At 40.8% G+C, this 13,674-nt stretch overlaps 2 protein-coding genes across 2 annotated transcripts in view; one reads left to right on the top strand and one right to left on the bottom strand.

The window, feature by feature from the left end:
- Nucleotides 1-321: 321 nt before the first annotated feature.
- GNG5 (G protein subunit gamma 5) lies at nucleotides 322-7,149 on the bottom strand. The gene is made up of 4 exons (XM_032155491.2): nucleotides 6,993-7,149; nucleotides 6,568-6,858; nucleotides 2,353-2,497; nucleotides 322-541 (listed from the first exon to the last, which is right to left on the bottom strand). Exons 2-3 carry the CDS (start codon nucleotides 6,646-6,648, stop codon nucleotides 2,372-2,374), a joined length of 207 nt encoding a protein of 68 aa, XP_032011382.1. The 5' UTR covers nucleotides 6,649-6,858; nucleotides 6,993-7,149; the 3' UTR covers nucleotides 322-541; nucleotides 2,353-2,371.
- Nucleotides 6,825-13,674, top strand: part of SPATA1 (spermatogenesis associated 1) — a 63,002-nt gene continuing 56,152 nt past the window's right edge. Inside the window, exon 1 of the mRNA XM_058439631.1 lies at nucleotides 6,825-6,975. The gene's annotated coding sequence lies outside the window, so the exon portion shown is untranslated. The remainder of the gene's footprint in view (nucleotides 6,976-13,674) is intronic.

Raw genomic sequence — 13,674 nt, 5'->3', positions numbered from 1 at the left:
GAGGGTTTTGGTTTTTTGTGGCTAGGTTGGAGGGAGCTTTTTTTTACCTCATTACATGGTGCTGTAGTACTCCATTCAGGCACTGAAACAACGTTAACCCTGTAACTCATGGATGGAAACCTGTAGAACTTAACAGCCTCCTCCTGACCTTAAAAGAATAAAGGTTCACAGTTTACCTTTAATTGCCTAGCATTCTTGCCAGATGTATTGCATAAAGTCATGTGAGTAGGTGGAACAAACTGTACAAACTTAACCCCTTCAGGTGTTCAGAACAGATTAATATACTATGTATTTAATACCAATAATAATGCAAAATAAAAGTTTCATACTAAGTTTTATTGTATGCTGCTGCCAGTGTATATAAAACAATTACCCTTGTGAAATAGAAATTCATGAAAATTCAGAGAGGTAGATGTTAAGGACTGACAAAAGTAGAAGTTTGTATATTATGGCACATGTGTTACAGGGATAAGCTTTTGTACAGGCTTCAAATGTAGCTCTCTTGAATATTCACTGGATCATAAGGAGTCGTTTGGGAAACCTAAGATGGAAAAAAAAAGTGAGTTAGGGTAAAGTATCAAAGAACATAGTTTTTAAAAGCTATATTTATATACAGAACTCCAATGTAGATTCTTTACATTCATGCCACTCAGTGTAGATCTAGTACTATCAGCGTCAGTTTAAGTGGGCAGTTGTAAGAAATGCAAGTTCTAGGGACTCACCTCGGACCTCTGAATTAGAATTTGCATTTTAACAAAGTGATTTGCATATATTCAAGCTTGAGAAGCAATGCTTTGATGCCCAGTTATTCTTCTCCTAGCCCAAACTGCTTCAAATCTTAATATCCACAAAGCTGTTTTCCTATACTGCTGGGATTAATAGACATTATTTTACCTTCTGGGTTCTTACCCCAGCCATATTTTTAAACTTGAGCAATTCATTTAAACACTTATCTGTAGATTCCTAGGAAGTAAAACTATTAACGCTGCCCAGTATTTTATTCAAATGAAAATAGACCACTGTAAAGTGAATACAAGAACTGAGGTTAAAAAAAATCATTAATAAACCATAAAAATATGAAACTTCCAAAAACTACCATGAAGAATTAAATGAATAGTGGCAGAAACAAAGGATATTATAATAAACTGTTAAATATGAAAATGAATTACTTCTTCATGTGCATTTTTGTGCACATGACACCTGTTTTCAAAGGGCTTTTTTTCCCCCTGGTATTTCAAAAAACTTAAACATCTTAACCAATCATTGTACTTACTGGAAACATGTACTTATACAGACTTCCTGGACACTCCCAGGTGTACAAAGCTTAATTAAGGAGGGCACAACTATGTAACAAGGTATTTTAGGAAGCAGCTTCCTGGACTTTAGAGAGTCAGAATGTTAGTAAGGGGTGTGTGCCATATACAACATCTTTTTTAAAAAAAATACTATTAGTTTAAGTTTGCTTCTCATAGGTCAATACTAATGAGTACATTCCCTAACTAAAGTACTAAGAATTTATAAAAGGCAGCACCCTTCAGTTACATTTTAAATGATCCAAAACGTTTTTGGTCACATCTCTTAGACTAACATACATTTTGTACACATGGCATTTGATCTGGAAGGCACTAATGTACTGAAGCATGCTTTAATAAAGCCAACAGCGTCTTTAGTTTTTAATTCTCTGAAATTCAGTCCACTGTTTGCCACCAACAACTTATATACTGCATTTCCTTCATGTTTTATCTTTAATCCAACAAATGAGAACAAAACATAAAGTCTGTTCTACCTCAGTCCAAACGCCTTTACCACACTGGCTTACTCAATTACATCTGACTTTCTCTTGCATTTCCAATTCCCAATCTTTGCTATACTGCTCTACAGCTGGGTTCAGTTAGAGCAATAACATCAAGAGTTAATCCAAATCAGTTGGTAGTACTTTAAGTTATCCTCATAAACATTGCAGATTTTTTAAAAACTGTCTAAATATTTGCCAGGTACACAAAAACAAAACTAGTACTTGGGGACTCCCAAGATACATATGCCATTAGGCCAATGCTCTAAAAAGTGACACATGGCTTATTACAGCAGTGGGATTTTGTAGTAACTCTCCTATACCCTCTTTATGGTTATTAAATCCTCTACTTAACCTTTATGGTAAAATAGAAACGATTAGCCTTCATGGCTACTAAGTCAGCAAGTTTCATGAATCCTCACTTTCCTTGCAAAAGAGAAAAAACTGGAAATGGAGGGCCAAAGGAAAGGGCATGGGATGATCTTTTAAGTGCTGCAAAGAAAGAGAAGACTTGTTACTCCTACAATGTGGGTTTTTGTTTTTAATTTAAGGAAACTTACCTTTGAAAGATTCATTTTTCTACAAAAAGGAACAGACTTTCTGGGGTCTGAAGGGATTTGTACTTGAAGATACTCCAGTCAGCAGAGGGTCATGTTGAGCATTCTGCAGACAGAATTGTTTCAAGTCTGCAGCTGCCTGGGAAACCTATACGTAACAAAGAGGGGGAGAAGTGCCAGATGGTGAGAACATTTTAATGAAGGTTTTCTCAATCTTTGGAAATATTGTACTTACAATAAAACTACTACTCTTGCTTCAAAAGAAAATACTATATAATAATTGAAGACTTAAGTCATATAGTGAGTTTTTTTTTTTTTTTTTTTTTTGAGACTGAGTCTCACTCTGTTGCCAGGCTGGAGTACAGTGGTGCGATCTCAGCTCACTGCAACCTCTGCCTCCTGGGTTCAAGCGATTCTCCTGCCTCAGCCTCCTGAGTAGCTGGGACTACAGGCGGGCGTCACCACACCCAGCTAATTTTTGTATTTTTAGTACAGACGGGGTTTCCCCATGTTGGCCAGGATGGTCTCGATCTCTTGACCTCGTGATCTGCCCGCCTCGGCCTCCCAAAGTGCTGAGATTACAGACATGAGCCACCGCGCCCAGCCTAGTGAGCTCTTAATACTTAAAACCAATGCTTGTAAATAAGACTGATTTAAAGTATGTTTTCTTTTGCTTGGTTACTAGAAGCATCAGATGACTGAGTACAAACAGTAGAATTATGTTTATTTTTGCAACGCATAGCACATCTTGCTTATTAATAACAGGCTGTTAAAAGTGCAAACCTGAGAGTACTTAACATCTTGTTTCTTATTAAAAACATTAAAGGTTAAACAAAAAGCAATAACATTCTAGCAAAGTATTATTATTTTGTCTTGAAACGAGTATTACTGGAAAAATGCTACTGTGAATGAACATAATGTGGCATAACTAGCACATAATTTAGAAAAGCAAACACTGTAAGAATGCATTCAGTATACTGATCCTCAAATTTATCAGACCCTTATACTGTCTTGCATTTAAACTAAAAAGAGGCATGCATTCATTCACTTAGACATCTACTATTTCTATATATTCTGCTAAGGTGATGTAGGATATAAACAAAATAACCATAAAGCCATAGAAGTTCCTTAAGTCCTGTTTGGGTGGCTCTGTATATGTATATTAACACTTAAACCATATTTAAGGCAATAGTTTCTTAAAGGCAGGCTGCTCAGAAAAACTGTTAAATTGAAGTTTGCTATCAGCCTTTCAGTCACATGACACTGGGCAGAAATCTGTCATTGTCTAGTTTAATAACATTAAAATAGTTGATGGTACACGAATACCAAAACAATGAACTGAACCGTTCAGACGTGGAACATGAATGACTAAAACATGCCCCAAATGCATCTAATATCTGAAGTCTTGAACTGAGATTTAACTGGGAGAAATACTCATTTATTTTATTCTCAGTCTTTATCCGCAAAGAGGCTGGGAGCAGGTGTCCAGTCCATCCAGCTGGATATGTGGCCTTAGAGAATTAATAGCATCACAAATGCTCTCTATACCAAGAACCCCTGCAAATTACAGCTGTACCTCCAACCATAATTCATCATCCTAAGATGACTCTAAACGCTTATCGAATCGATTTGTGTGTGTGGCTTATACAACAGTCCAGGGTAATGAGTTCCATAAGTTTATTAGCTCCTATATAAAAGAAGTATTTTTACAAATGACTACACCCCCTCATCCCCTGCCTTCCAAAAGAAGTGTAGCTAAAGTAGGGGAACAGTGGTGTCATTTTTCACCAAATATTGTAACAGTGTTTAGTGTTTTCATTCATATTAACCAGCAGGAAGCATAAAGAGTACCTGTTAATTTTCTATTCAAAGTGTAGGTGGGGTCCAATGTAACTCCCTTTCACAATTTTCAAGCACCACTATGTGCCGCATATACTTACAGGCACTAAGAATACGTAAGAACAGCCAGAGCCCTGTTGTTATGGAGCTGACAGTTCAGAGAAAATGACAGACAAGGTGCCCTGTAGTAAAATGAGTAATCTTTTAGATGGTGACTGGGTGCCCACCTAAGGGAAGGTGTCTGAGGTGACATTGAAGCTGAGATCTCAATGACAAGAGATCCAGCCAAATCACCATCAGTGAGAAACAGCATTCCAAACAATGAGGAAAGCTGAGACAAAGACTCTGAAACTGGAACAAGCTGCTAGCCCTCAAGGCACTGTAACAATCACCATCTAGGAGGTCAACTGAAACCCTGTAATCCTGGCCTAATTATTAGTGCCCCTTCTCACTCTCAAAAATGTCCTGACCTACCTATGACAGTTTGTCAAGCACTTATGGTAAGTTCTATCAATTGTACTCACATAAAGGTTAAAAGTAAGATTGTGCTAGTTTAAAAATCTCACAAAAAATCACCTAGCCCAGTCATTGATAAAACAGATACACAATGTTAAACCACATTTAGCAACATGTCTAAAGAAAAGCTCATTAAAAACTACCAAAGGGGATGCTCCCCTCCTTGCTACAGCCTTAACATCTGGCAGTAACTCCAAAACCAAATCACGTCTGGTGCCTTTAATGATCCCGGCCAGAACCAGAAGTCATACTGAAGATTTAGGTAGGATCAGTTTTAGGGGGTTGGGGGAGCAGCAGCTAGGGTTTTCAAAGTAAAGCTCTTGGAGTATTTTAGTCTGAGGACCTCATGTCATTTTCTTTGAAGACTATGTACAATTTATTGCTTTCACTATCCCGCCCCCATTTTCTTCTTTCTTGGTCCATCCTAGCTATGATAAAGGCACACCTGAATGATATATAATGGTTAAGAAATAAATGATTTCGAATTTCAGAGCCAAATCCAGCCAAGACTGACTAGAAACCACTGTAATGAGGTAACAATTGGGAGAGTAGAGAAATGGATTCCAAACTGCAGTGAGGTCTACAGCACTTCAAGGACTGGATGTGAGGGGGATCCCACACCAAGACGAATGAGAATTTCCCTTCCCTTCTGAGTTGACCACAACTGAGCAAGCTAGGTCCCTGACATTTCTAGTTAACAAAGCTAAATGGGAGACTCTCTCTCAGGAGGATCCCACACCAAGACGAATGAGAATTTCCCTTCCTTTCTGAGGTGACCACAACTGAGTAAGCTAGGTCTCTGACACTTCTAGTTAAGAAAGCTTAGAGACCCTCTCAGTCCACAAAACATTTCGGGCAGTAATAAAGACTAGCCTGATGAGTATAAAATCAAATCATCTTAGGAACTGGCTGCTTTTAACAGGGCACATGATTTACATTCTTGTTTCTTTTTTTAACTGCAGAAGTGTTTCACATGTAGCCTGACCTATTGTACCAGAAAGAAGCCAATCCATTTAGGACTGTAAAAATCAGAAAATACTTAGAATAGCACTTGAATGTCAAGTTGTTCTATCAGCACAGACAAAAGGCTTTTTCTCCCAAAGTACCCCAAGACAAGGCCAATACTAACCAGACGCCAAAATAAGACCAATAATTACCCACAATAATCATTTTCTCCGGCATGCGGACCAGTCGATATCCCCAAGGTCAACTACGAGCAAATTGTGCCATAGGTATGAAATGTACGCTTTGTTCGAGGTTGTACGAGGCACTGACCGGAACTTTACATTCCAGGATCGTTTCGAAAAATGCTTATTTAATCCACAGTTATGCAATAATTCGCTTAAAAGTATGTGTTCAACGGACAAGAGAAGTTGAAGGTAAGAATTTAATACTAAAGGAAGTAGGTTTGGGAAAGATAAAATGGAGGAGAAAAGTCTGCTCTGAATCAAAAGTCGGAAAATGCCCTGTCCGATGAGAAACAGGAGGCTGGCAAAGTGGGAAAGGAAGGGTGCGGACGGCGCGTGGAGGCGCAGCCGTTGGCGAGACCAGCCGAGAAGGCTGCCAAGGGAGGTAGAGACGGAGGAGGACCGGAATGTCGGCCACGGTTCAACCAAGGGGCCAGCCCGCCTCAGAAAGTCCTGGGGCGGAAGGGCGAACTAATCGTCCCCCTAAAACACAGCGTAGACCCACGCGGCGCCTTCTCTAAAGCTGGCCGCTCCCGGATCAACGCCGCCGAGCGCGCGTCCTCTACGGGGAAAGCGAGGGCCGGCGCGTGTCCCCGCCCGCCCCCGCCAGCTGGGCCGGCGGATCCCACCCGCCGCCGCCGCCTTCCTCCCGCCTCGGCCGCCCGCCCCCGCTCACTTTTACGCGGTTGAGTCCGGCCTCCAGCCGGAGCTGCTGAACCACTTTCTTCATAGCGGCGACGCTGGAGGAGCCGGACATGGTGCAAGCGACTGCCGGGCCGATTCGTGGGTCGGTGGGTCGTGGGCCGTAGGTCGGCTGGGCCAGACAACCGAGCGGCGCGCGGCGGGGGCGGGGCTCCGAACTTTGTCTCTAAGTTTCCGGTTCTGTGCTCAGCGGCTCCACCCTCGGTGCGCATGCGCGCCTTGCCAGCCCTCTGTTCCCTCTCCACACTCGGCCCGGAGCGCGAGCCTGGAGGAGGCGGAAGAGAAGGGGCGGAGCAGTCGGTGGGCGCGGCGGCTGCGGGAGGCTAGCGCGACCGGACTCTTAAGTTCTCCTTTCCTCTCCAGAGGGGCCGATAAGGGAGAGGTAAGGAGAGAGCTTACCTTTAGCCGCGAAGAACTAAGAGGGGTTTTGAAGAGGACCAGTGAGGGAAGGCAGAGCTTGTGGGAGTTTCTAAAACGCCCGGCGGCGGGTGACCAGGAGGTCTCAGTTTTCCTCCCAGAGTTTGTGGGAAGGGTTGAGGGAAGTGAGGGGAGATACCCGCTGAAGCGTAGGAGCCACTGTGCACCCGGCGTGAGTCACCCGCACACCCCCCGCCCCATACAGGCGTGTCTCTCTGTGACCCGAGTTTGGCCAACAGGCATTCTCAGTTCCACCCCCAACCCCCAGCCCCGCTGACCGGAGGCGGAGACAAGGCGCGGAGGTCGCTGTCGGCCTACCCAGCGGAGCCGGGCGGGCGGGGAGCAGGGGCGCTGATTCACTGGAGAAAGGATGTTCTCGAGGTTTGACTTTACTGGCTTCTTAGCTCTTGAATCGGTTTTTCTGAAGGAGATTGTGAAGAAGCCAAGGTGCTGGCTGAAGATTACACCTGTCTACTATGTTACCCATTTACTCTGGAGAATTAATGCTTATTGTACTTATTTTTGTGTTTCCGGAAAGTTTGCTCTTTAGTATTTCCGTTGTAATTTATTACCTCCTGCTTGAAATTGAGTACCAAAGGAGTTTTTAGGAGAGCGGGTAGGATCTAACCAAACAAAATAGGCTCAGCCAGTACGTCTTTCTTTCATCCATGGAAGTATGTGTGTTTATGTCACAGCACTAAGGGCAGATGTTTCCTATTTCTTTTCGGGTAGTCAATCTCCGAATGCGCTGATGTTTTCCATTAATGTGAATAATTTTATCATTAATGGATTTCAAATTTTTTATTAGAGAACCATGTGTAATTGCACTGGCCAACAAAATCTAATTTATTTACTCAACAGTTTGTATCAGTTCGCAAAAATGTATATCGTAAGTTTAGCATTTTACTTAATTCATACGGACGTAATGATTGGGGTTAAAACCAGGGTTTGAATTCTGGCTCTGCTATTTATCACGGTATTCTTGGGCAAGCCACTTAAATTACTGAGGCTTTATTTCCAAATAAGTTACATAGCTTCGTAAAGCTGTTTTTCAGAATGAAATGGCATTATATGTAAAACGAATGTGAAAGCTGTCTCAATAAGTACTGTCTTTTCCCAAAAGGTATTGTAATTATTTCACCTTTGGTGCTTTGTTGACTGTATAATGCTAAAACGTCATTCATACCTTACAGATTTGTAAGATTAAACACAAGTATCTATTCAAAGAATGATCTATTTTACAGTAGTTGTAAAACATATCGCAGAACTCTTAGAACCGTGGAGTGTTAATGCTGGAAGAGATTCTAGGGAATGTATGGTCCAATAATTACTTCTGTGAGGGAGACTGTTGAGGAATAAGCAGTGTTTTAGGACGAAACGGTTTCATAAAAAAAAAATTGTTGCTTTTTTATTAACTGCTGCATTGGGAAACCACAGACTGGAGTGCTGTCTCAAACACCAGGTATTATTTTTTGTAGCGTGTGTTTAAAGATTCTATTTAGGATACAAAAGAAAAAAAACATTGAGGCCGGGTATGGTGGCTCACACCTGTAATCCCAGCACTTTAGCAGGCTGAGGCGGGCAGATCACGAGGTCAAGAAATCGAGACCATCCTGCCCAACGTGGTGAAACCTCGTCTCTACTAAAAAATACAAAAATTAGCTGGGCGTGGTGGTGCGCGCCACCCAGGAGGCTTGATGCAGGAGATTCGCTTGAACCTAGGAGGCGGAGGTTGCAGTGAGCCGAGATGGCGCCACTGCACTCCAGCCTGGCAACAGAGCGAGACTCCGTCTCAAAAAAAAAAAAAAAAAAAAACAAACCATTGAGATAACTTTAAGTTTGCATGTGAAGTGATTACCAGTAAATATAGTTTATGAACTATCTGTATCTCTTAAACTTTTGTTTAGGAGATGTTCTTTGACCTTCCACAATGATCTAAAACATTTCAAACATGTTACCAACTGTACAGACATAGATGCTCAACGTTCAGTTGGTTGACGACTGGCCTGTCGTAAAAACAATTTGTCACCAAGAGGATTCTTTTAGCAATAAATGGCAAGAAAAGACCACCAAGTAATCTGTCACTTTATGTTTTGTCAGCAGAGCACTGTCAATTTAAATTTACCTGAGATCTTCACCTTATTCAATTAATTAGTACCCTAAGTTCTTTAGTTCACTAGGTCTGAATTCAGAATTTGAAAAAATAAGATTCACATGCCGTACTTTGTGTTTAACTAAAAGCTGAATCTCTTCAAAGGGGGATTTCACAATTCTGACTTCTTTCTCAAAGAATGAGCTTATTCTGTTTTTATAATGGCTAAGGAAATTGAGGTTTGGAGCAAATAATACATACAATAGCTACAAATAAAATACTTAGGAATTAACCAAGGAAGTTAAAGATCTTTACAATGAAAACCATAAAACACTGATGCAAGAAATTGAAGAGGACACAAAAAAATGGGAAGATACTCCATGTTCATGTATTGGAAGATTCAATATAGTTAAAATGTCTCTAATACCCAAAGCAATCTACAGATTCAATGCAATCTCTATCAAAATACCAATGACATTCTTCACAGAAGTATTAAAAACAATCCTAAAACTTACACAGGACCATAAAAGACCCAGAGTCACCAAAGTTACCCTGAGCCAAAAGAATAAAAATGCAGCAATCATGTTACCTGACCTCAAATTATACAACAGAGCTATAGTAACCAAAACAGCATGGTACTGGCATAAAAACAGACATGTAGACCGGTAGAACAGAATAGAGAACCCAGAAACAAATTCGTTCACCTACAAGAACTCATTTTTTACAAAGGTGCCAAGAACATACATTGGAGACAGGACAGTCCCTTCAATAAATGGTGCTGAGAAAACTGAATATCCATATTAGAAGAATGAAACTAAGTCTCTCTGTCTCCTCCTATACCAAAATCAAATCAAAATGGGTTAAAGACTTAAATCTAAGACCTCAAACTATGAAACGTCTATAAGAAAATATTGGAGGTGGGGCATGGTGGCTCCCACCTGTAATCCCAGCACTTTGGGAGGCCGAGGCAGGTGGATCACCTGAGATCAGGAGTTTCAGGCCAGCCTGGCCAACATATAGTGAAACCCTGTCTCTACTAAGAATACAAAAATTAGCTGGGCGTAGTGGCACATGCCTGTAGTTGCAGCTACTTGGGAAGCTGAGGCAGGAGAATCACTTGAATCCAGGAGGCAGTGATTGCAGTAAGCTGAGATCACACCATTGCAATCCAGCTTGGGTGACAGAGTGAGACCCATCTCTCAAAAAAACAAAACATTGGAGAAACTTTCCAGGACATTGGATTGGGTAAAGATTTTTTGAATAATGCCCTACAAGCACAGGCAACCAAAGCAAAAATGAACAAATGGAATTACATCAAGTTAAAAGCCTGCACAGGGCCAGGCATGGTGCTTACACTTGTAATCCCAGCACTTTGGGAGGCTGAAGCAGGTGGATTTCTTGAACCCAGGAGTTGTATAACAGCCTGGGCAATATGACAAAGCCAAAACCCCATCTTGACAAAAATACAAAAAGTAGCTGGGCATGGTGGCATGTATCTGTGGTCCCAGCTACTTGGGAACCTACAGAGGTCAAGGCTGCAGTGAGCTGTGATCATGCCACTGCACTCCAGCATGGGCAACAGAGACGCCCTGTCTCAAAAAATAAAAATAAAAACCTTCTGCATTACAAAGGAAATAATCAGCAAAGTGAAGAGACAACTCACAGAATGGGAAGAAATATTTGCAAGCTATCCATCTGATAAAGGATTGATAACCAGAATATATAAGGAGCTCAACTATATAGGAAAAAAATCTAATAATCCACTTTAAAAATGAGCAAAAAAGCTGAATAAACATTTTTCAGAAGAAGACTTACAAATGGCAAACAGGTATATGAAAAGGTATTCAACATCACTGATCATCAGGAGAAATGCAAATCAAAACTACGATGAGATATCATCTCTCCCCAATTAAAGTGGTTTTTATGCAAAAGATAGACAATAACAAATGCTGGTGAGGATGTGGAGAAAAGGGAACCCTTGTACACTGTTGGTGAGAATGTAAATTAGTACCACCACTATGGAGACCAACTTGGAGGTTCCTCAAAAAAAACTAAAAATAGAGCTTCAGTATGTCCCAGGAATCCCACTGCTAGCTATAGACCCAAAAGAAACCAGTATATCAAGGTATCAGCACTCCCTTGTTTACTGCAGCACTATTCACCATAGCCAAGATTTAAAAGCAACCTAAGTGTCTATCAACAGATGAATGAATGAGTAAAGAAAGTGTGGTACAAATAAACAATGGAGTACCATTCTGCCATAAAAAAGAATGAGATCATCTCATTTGCAACAACATGGATAGAACTGGAGGTCATTATGTTAAGTGAAAACGCCAGGCACAGAACCACAAACTTCACATGTTCTCACTTATTTGGCAGTAAAAATTGAAACAATTGAACTCATGGAGATAGTAGAATGATGGTTACCAGAGGCTGGGAAGGGTAGTGGGGTGGGGACTGGGGATGGTTAATGGCTACAGAAATATAAGTTAGATAAAGTGAATAAAATCTAGTATTTGATAGCACAAAAGGGTGATTATAGTCAACAAAAATTTATTATACATTTTTAAATAAGAGTATAATTGGATTTTTTTGTAACACAAAGAAACGATAAATGCTTGAGGTCATGGATACCCTATTTACCCTGATGTGACTTTCACATGTTGTATACCTGTATCAAAATATTTCATGTACCCATAAATATATACACCTACTACATGCCCACAAAAATTACAAAGTAAAAGAAGCCTAACTCTATAATTTCTTTTCCAACATAGATTCTAATTCTGTATCATTCTGTTACTCTCTGGGAGACCCTCCCCCTCCCTAAAATGTCCTTATATATCCTGAGAAGGTTTCAAATCAAGACAAGTATGCCATTTTGTCTACACTAGGACATGTCTAGAAAACAAACCTCATTCCTCAATTGGTTCTAGAATTCTAACTACTATAAATGCTTGTGGATTCTGGAGTGCCCTCAGGCATTTCAGGCTTTTTTTTTTTTTCTTTTTTTGAGACAGAGTTTTGCTCTTGTTGCCCAGGCTAGAGTGCAATGGCGCAAACTCGGCTCACTGCAACCTCTGCCTCCTGGGTTCAAGCAAGTATCCTGCCTCAGCCTCCCGAGTAGCTGGGATTATAGGCACGTGCCACCACGCCCGGCCAATTTTGTATTTTTACCAGAGATGGGGTTTTACCATAGTTGGCCAGGCTAGTCTCAAACTCCCGACCTCAGGTGATCCACCCGCCTTGGCCTCCCAAACTGCTGGGATTATAGGTGTGAGCCAGTGCGCCCAGCCTCATTTCAGGCATTTTAATCTATTTACCTAAGACAGGCTACCCTTTAAATTGATTAGAATTTTATTTACAGCTTAACCAGGAACTAGATAAAGCAGAACTCCCAGGACATATATGTAACCTGAATTTATCCTGATCAGATAGACTTCATACCTTGGTGACTTAAGAATCAGGAATTATGTCAAAAAATACTCCCATCATCTGTCATAAAGTTAGCTGTATTCTCACTTTTTTATTCCAGAATGTAAGTTTCCCTTTCACTTGTTGCATTCCTTGAGCAATCAAGTAATCAAAACATTTTAGAGCTGCAAAGGATCTTGAAGAGTTCAAGTCACTTACCACAAAGAAACTCACACTCAGACCAATGAATGGTTTTATAGGTTATAAGGGACTAGAAATCTGCTTTTCTGGCTCCCAATCAATGTGATTACCTTGTGTGAGATTCTACTTTATTGGTATATTTAAACATAGCCCATGTCAGCATTTAGGATTTTCTTTTTTTTTTTTTTTTATTATACTTTAGGTTTTAGGGTACATGTGCACAATGTGCAGGTTTGTTACATATGTATCCATGTGCCATGTTGATTTCCTGCACCCATTAACTCGTCATTTAGCATTAGGTATATCTCCTAATGCTGTCCCTCCCCCCTCCCCCAACCCCACAACAGTCCCCGGAATGTGATGTTCCCCTTCCTTTGTCCATGAGTTCTCATTGTTCAATTCCCACCTATGAATGAGAACATGCGGTGTTTGGTTTTTTGTCCTTGCGATAGTTTACTGAGAATGATGTTTTCCAGTTTCATCCATGTCCCTACAAAGGACATGAACTCATCATTTTTTATGGCTGCATAGTATTCCATGGTGTATATGTGCCACATTTTCTTAATCCAGTCTATCGTTGTTGGACATTTGGGTTGGTTCCAAGTCTTTGCTATTGTGAATAGTGCCGCAGTAAACATACGTGTGCATGTGTCTTTATAGCAGCATGATTTATAGTCCTTTGGGTATATACCCAGTAATGGGATGGCTGGGTCAAATGGTATTTCTAGTTCTAGATCCCTGAGGAATCGCCACACTGACTTCCACAATGGTTAAACTAGTTTACAGTCCTACCAACAGTGTAAAAGTGTTCCTATTTCTCCACATCCTCTCCAGCACCTGTTGTTTCCTGATTTTTTAATGATGGCCATTCTAACTGGTGTGAGATGGTATCTCATTGTGGTTTTGATTTGCATTTCTCTGATGGCCAGTGATGATGAGCATTTCTTCATGTGTTTT

The sequence above is a fragment of the Hylobates moloch genome, unplaced genomic scaffold, assembly GCF_009828535.3.
Source record: "Hylobates moloch isolate HMO894 unplaced genomic scaffold, HMol_V3 SCAFFOLD_5, whole genome shotgun sequence".
Classification (NCBI taxonomy): domain Eukaryota; kingdom Metazoa; phylum Chordata; class Mammalia; order Primates; family Hylobatidae; genus Hylobates; species Hylobates moloch.
This window is presented reverse-complemented; position numbering and strand designations above follow the sequence as displayed.

Coding starts and splice junctions, on each gene's coding strand:
- GNG5 (XM_032155491.2), bottom strand. CDS start 6,648: ATGTCCGGCTCCTCCAGCGTCGCCGCTATGAAGAAAGTGGTTCAGCAG. Junction 2,498..6,567: donor CCGGACTCAACCGCGTAAAA/GTGAGCGGGGGC, acceptor TGTTACGTATAG/GTTTCCCAGGCAGCTGCAGA.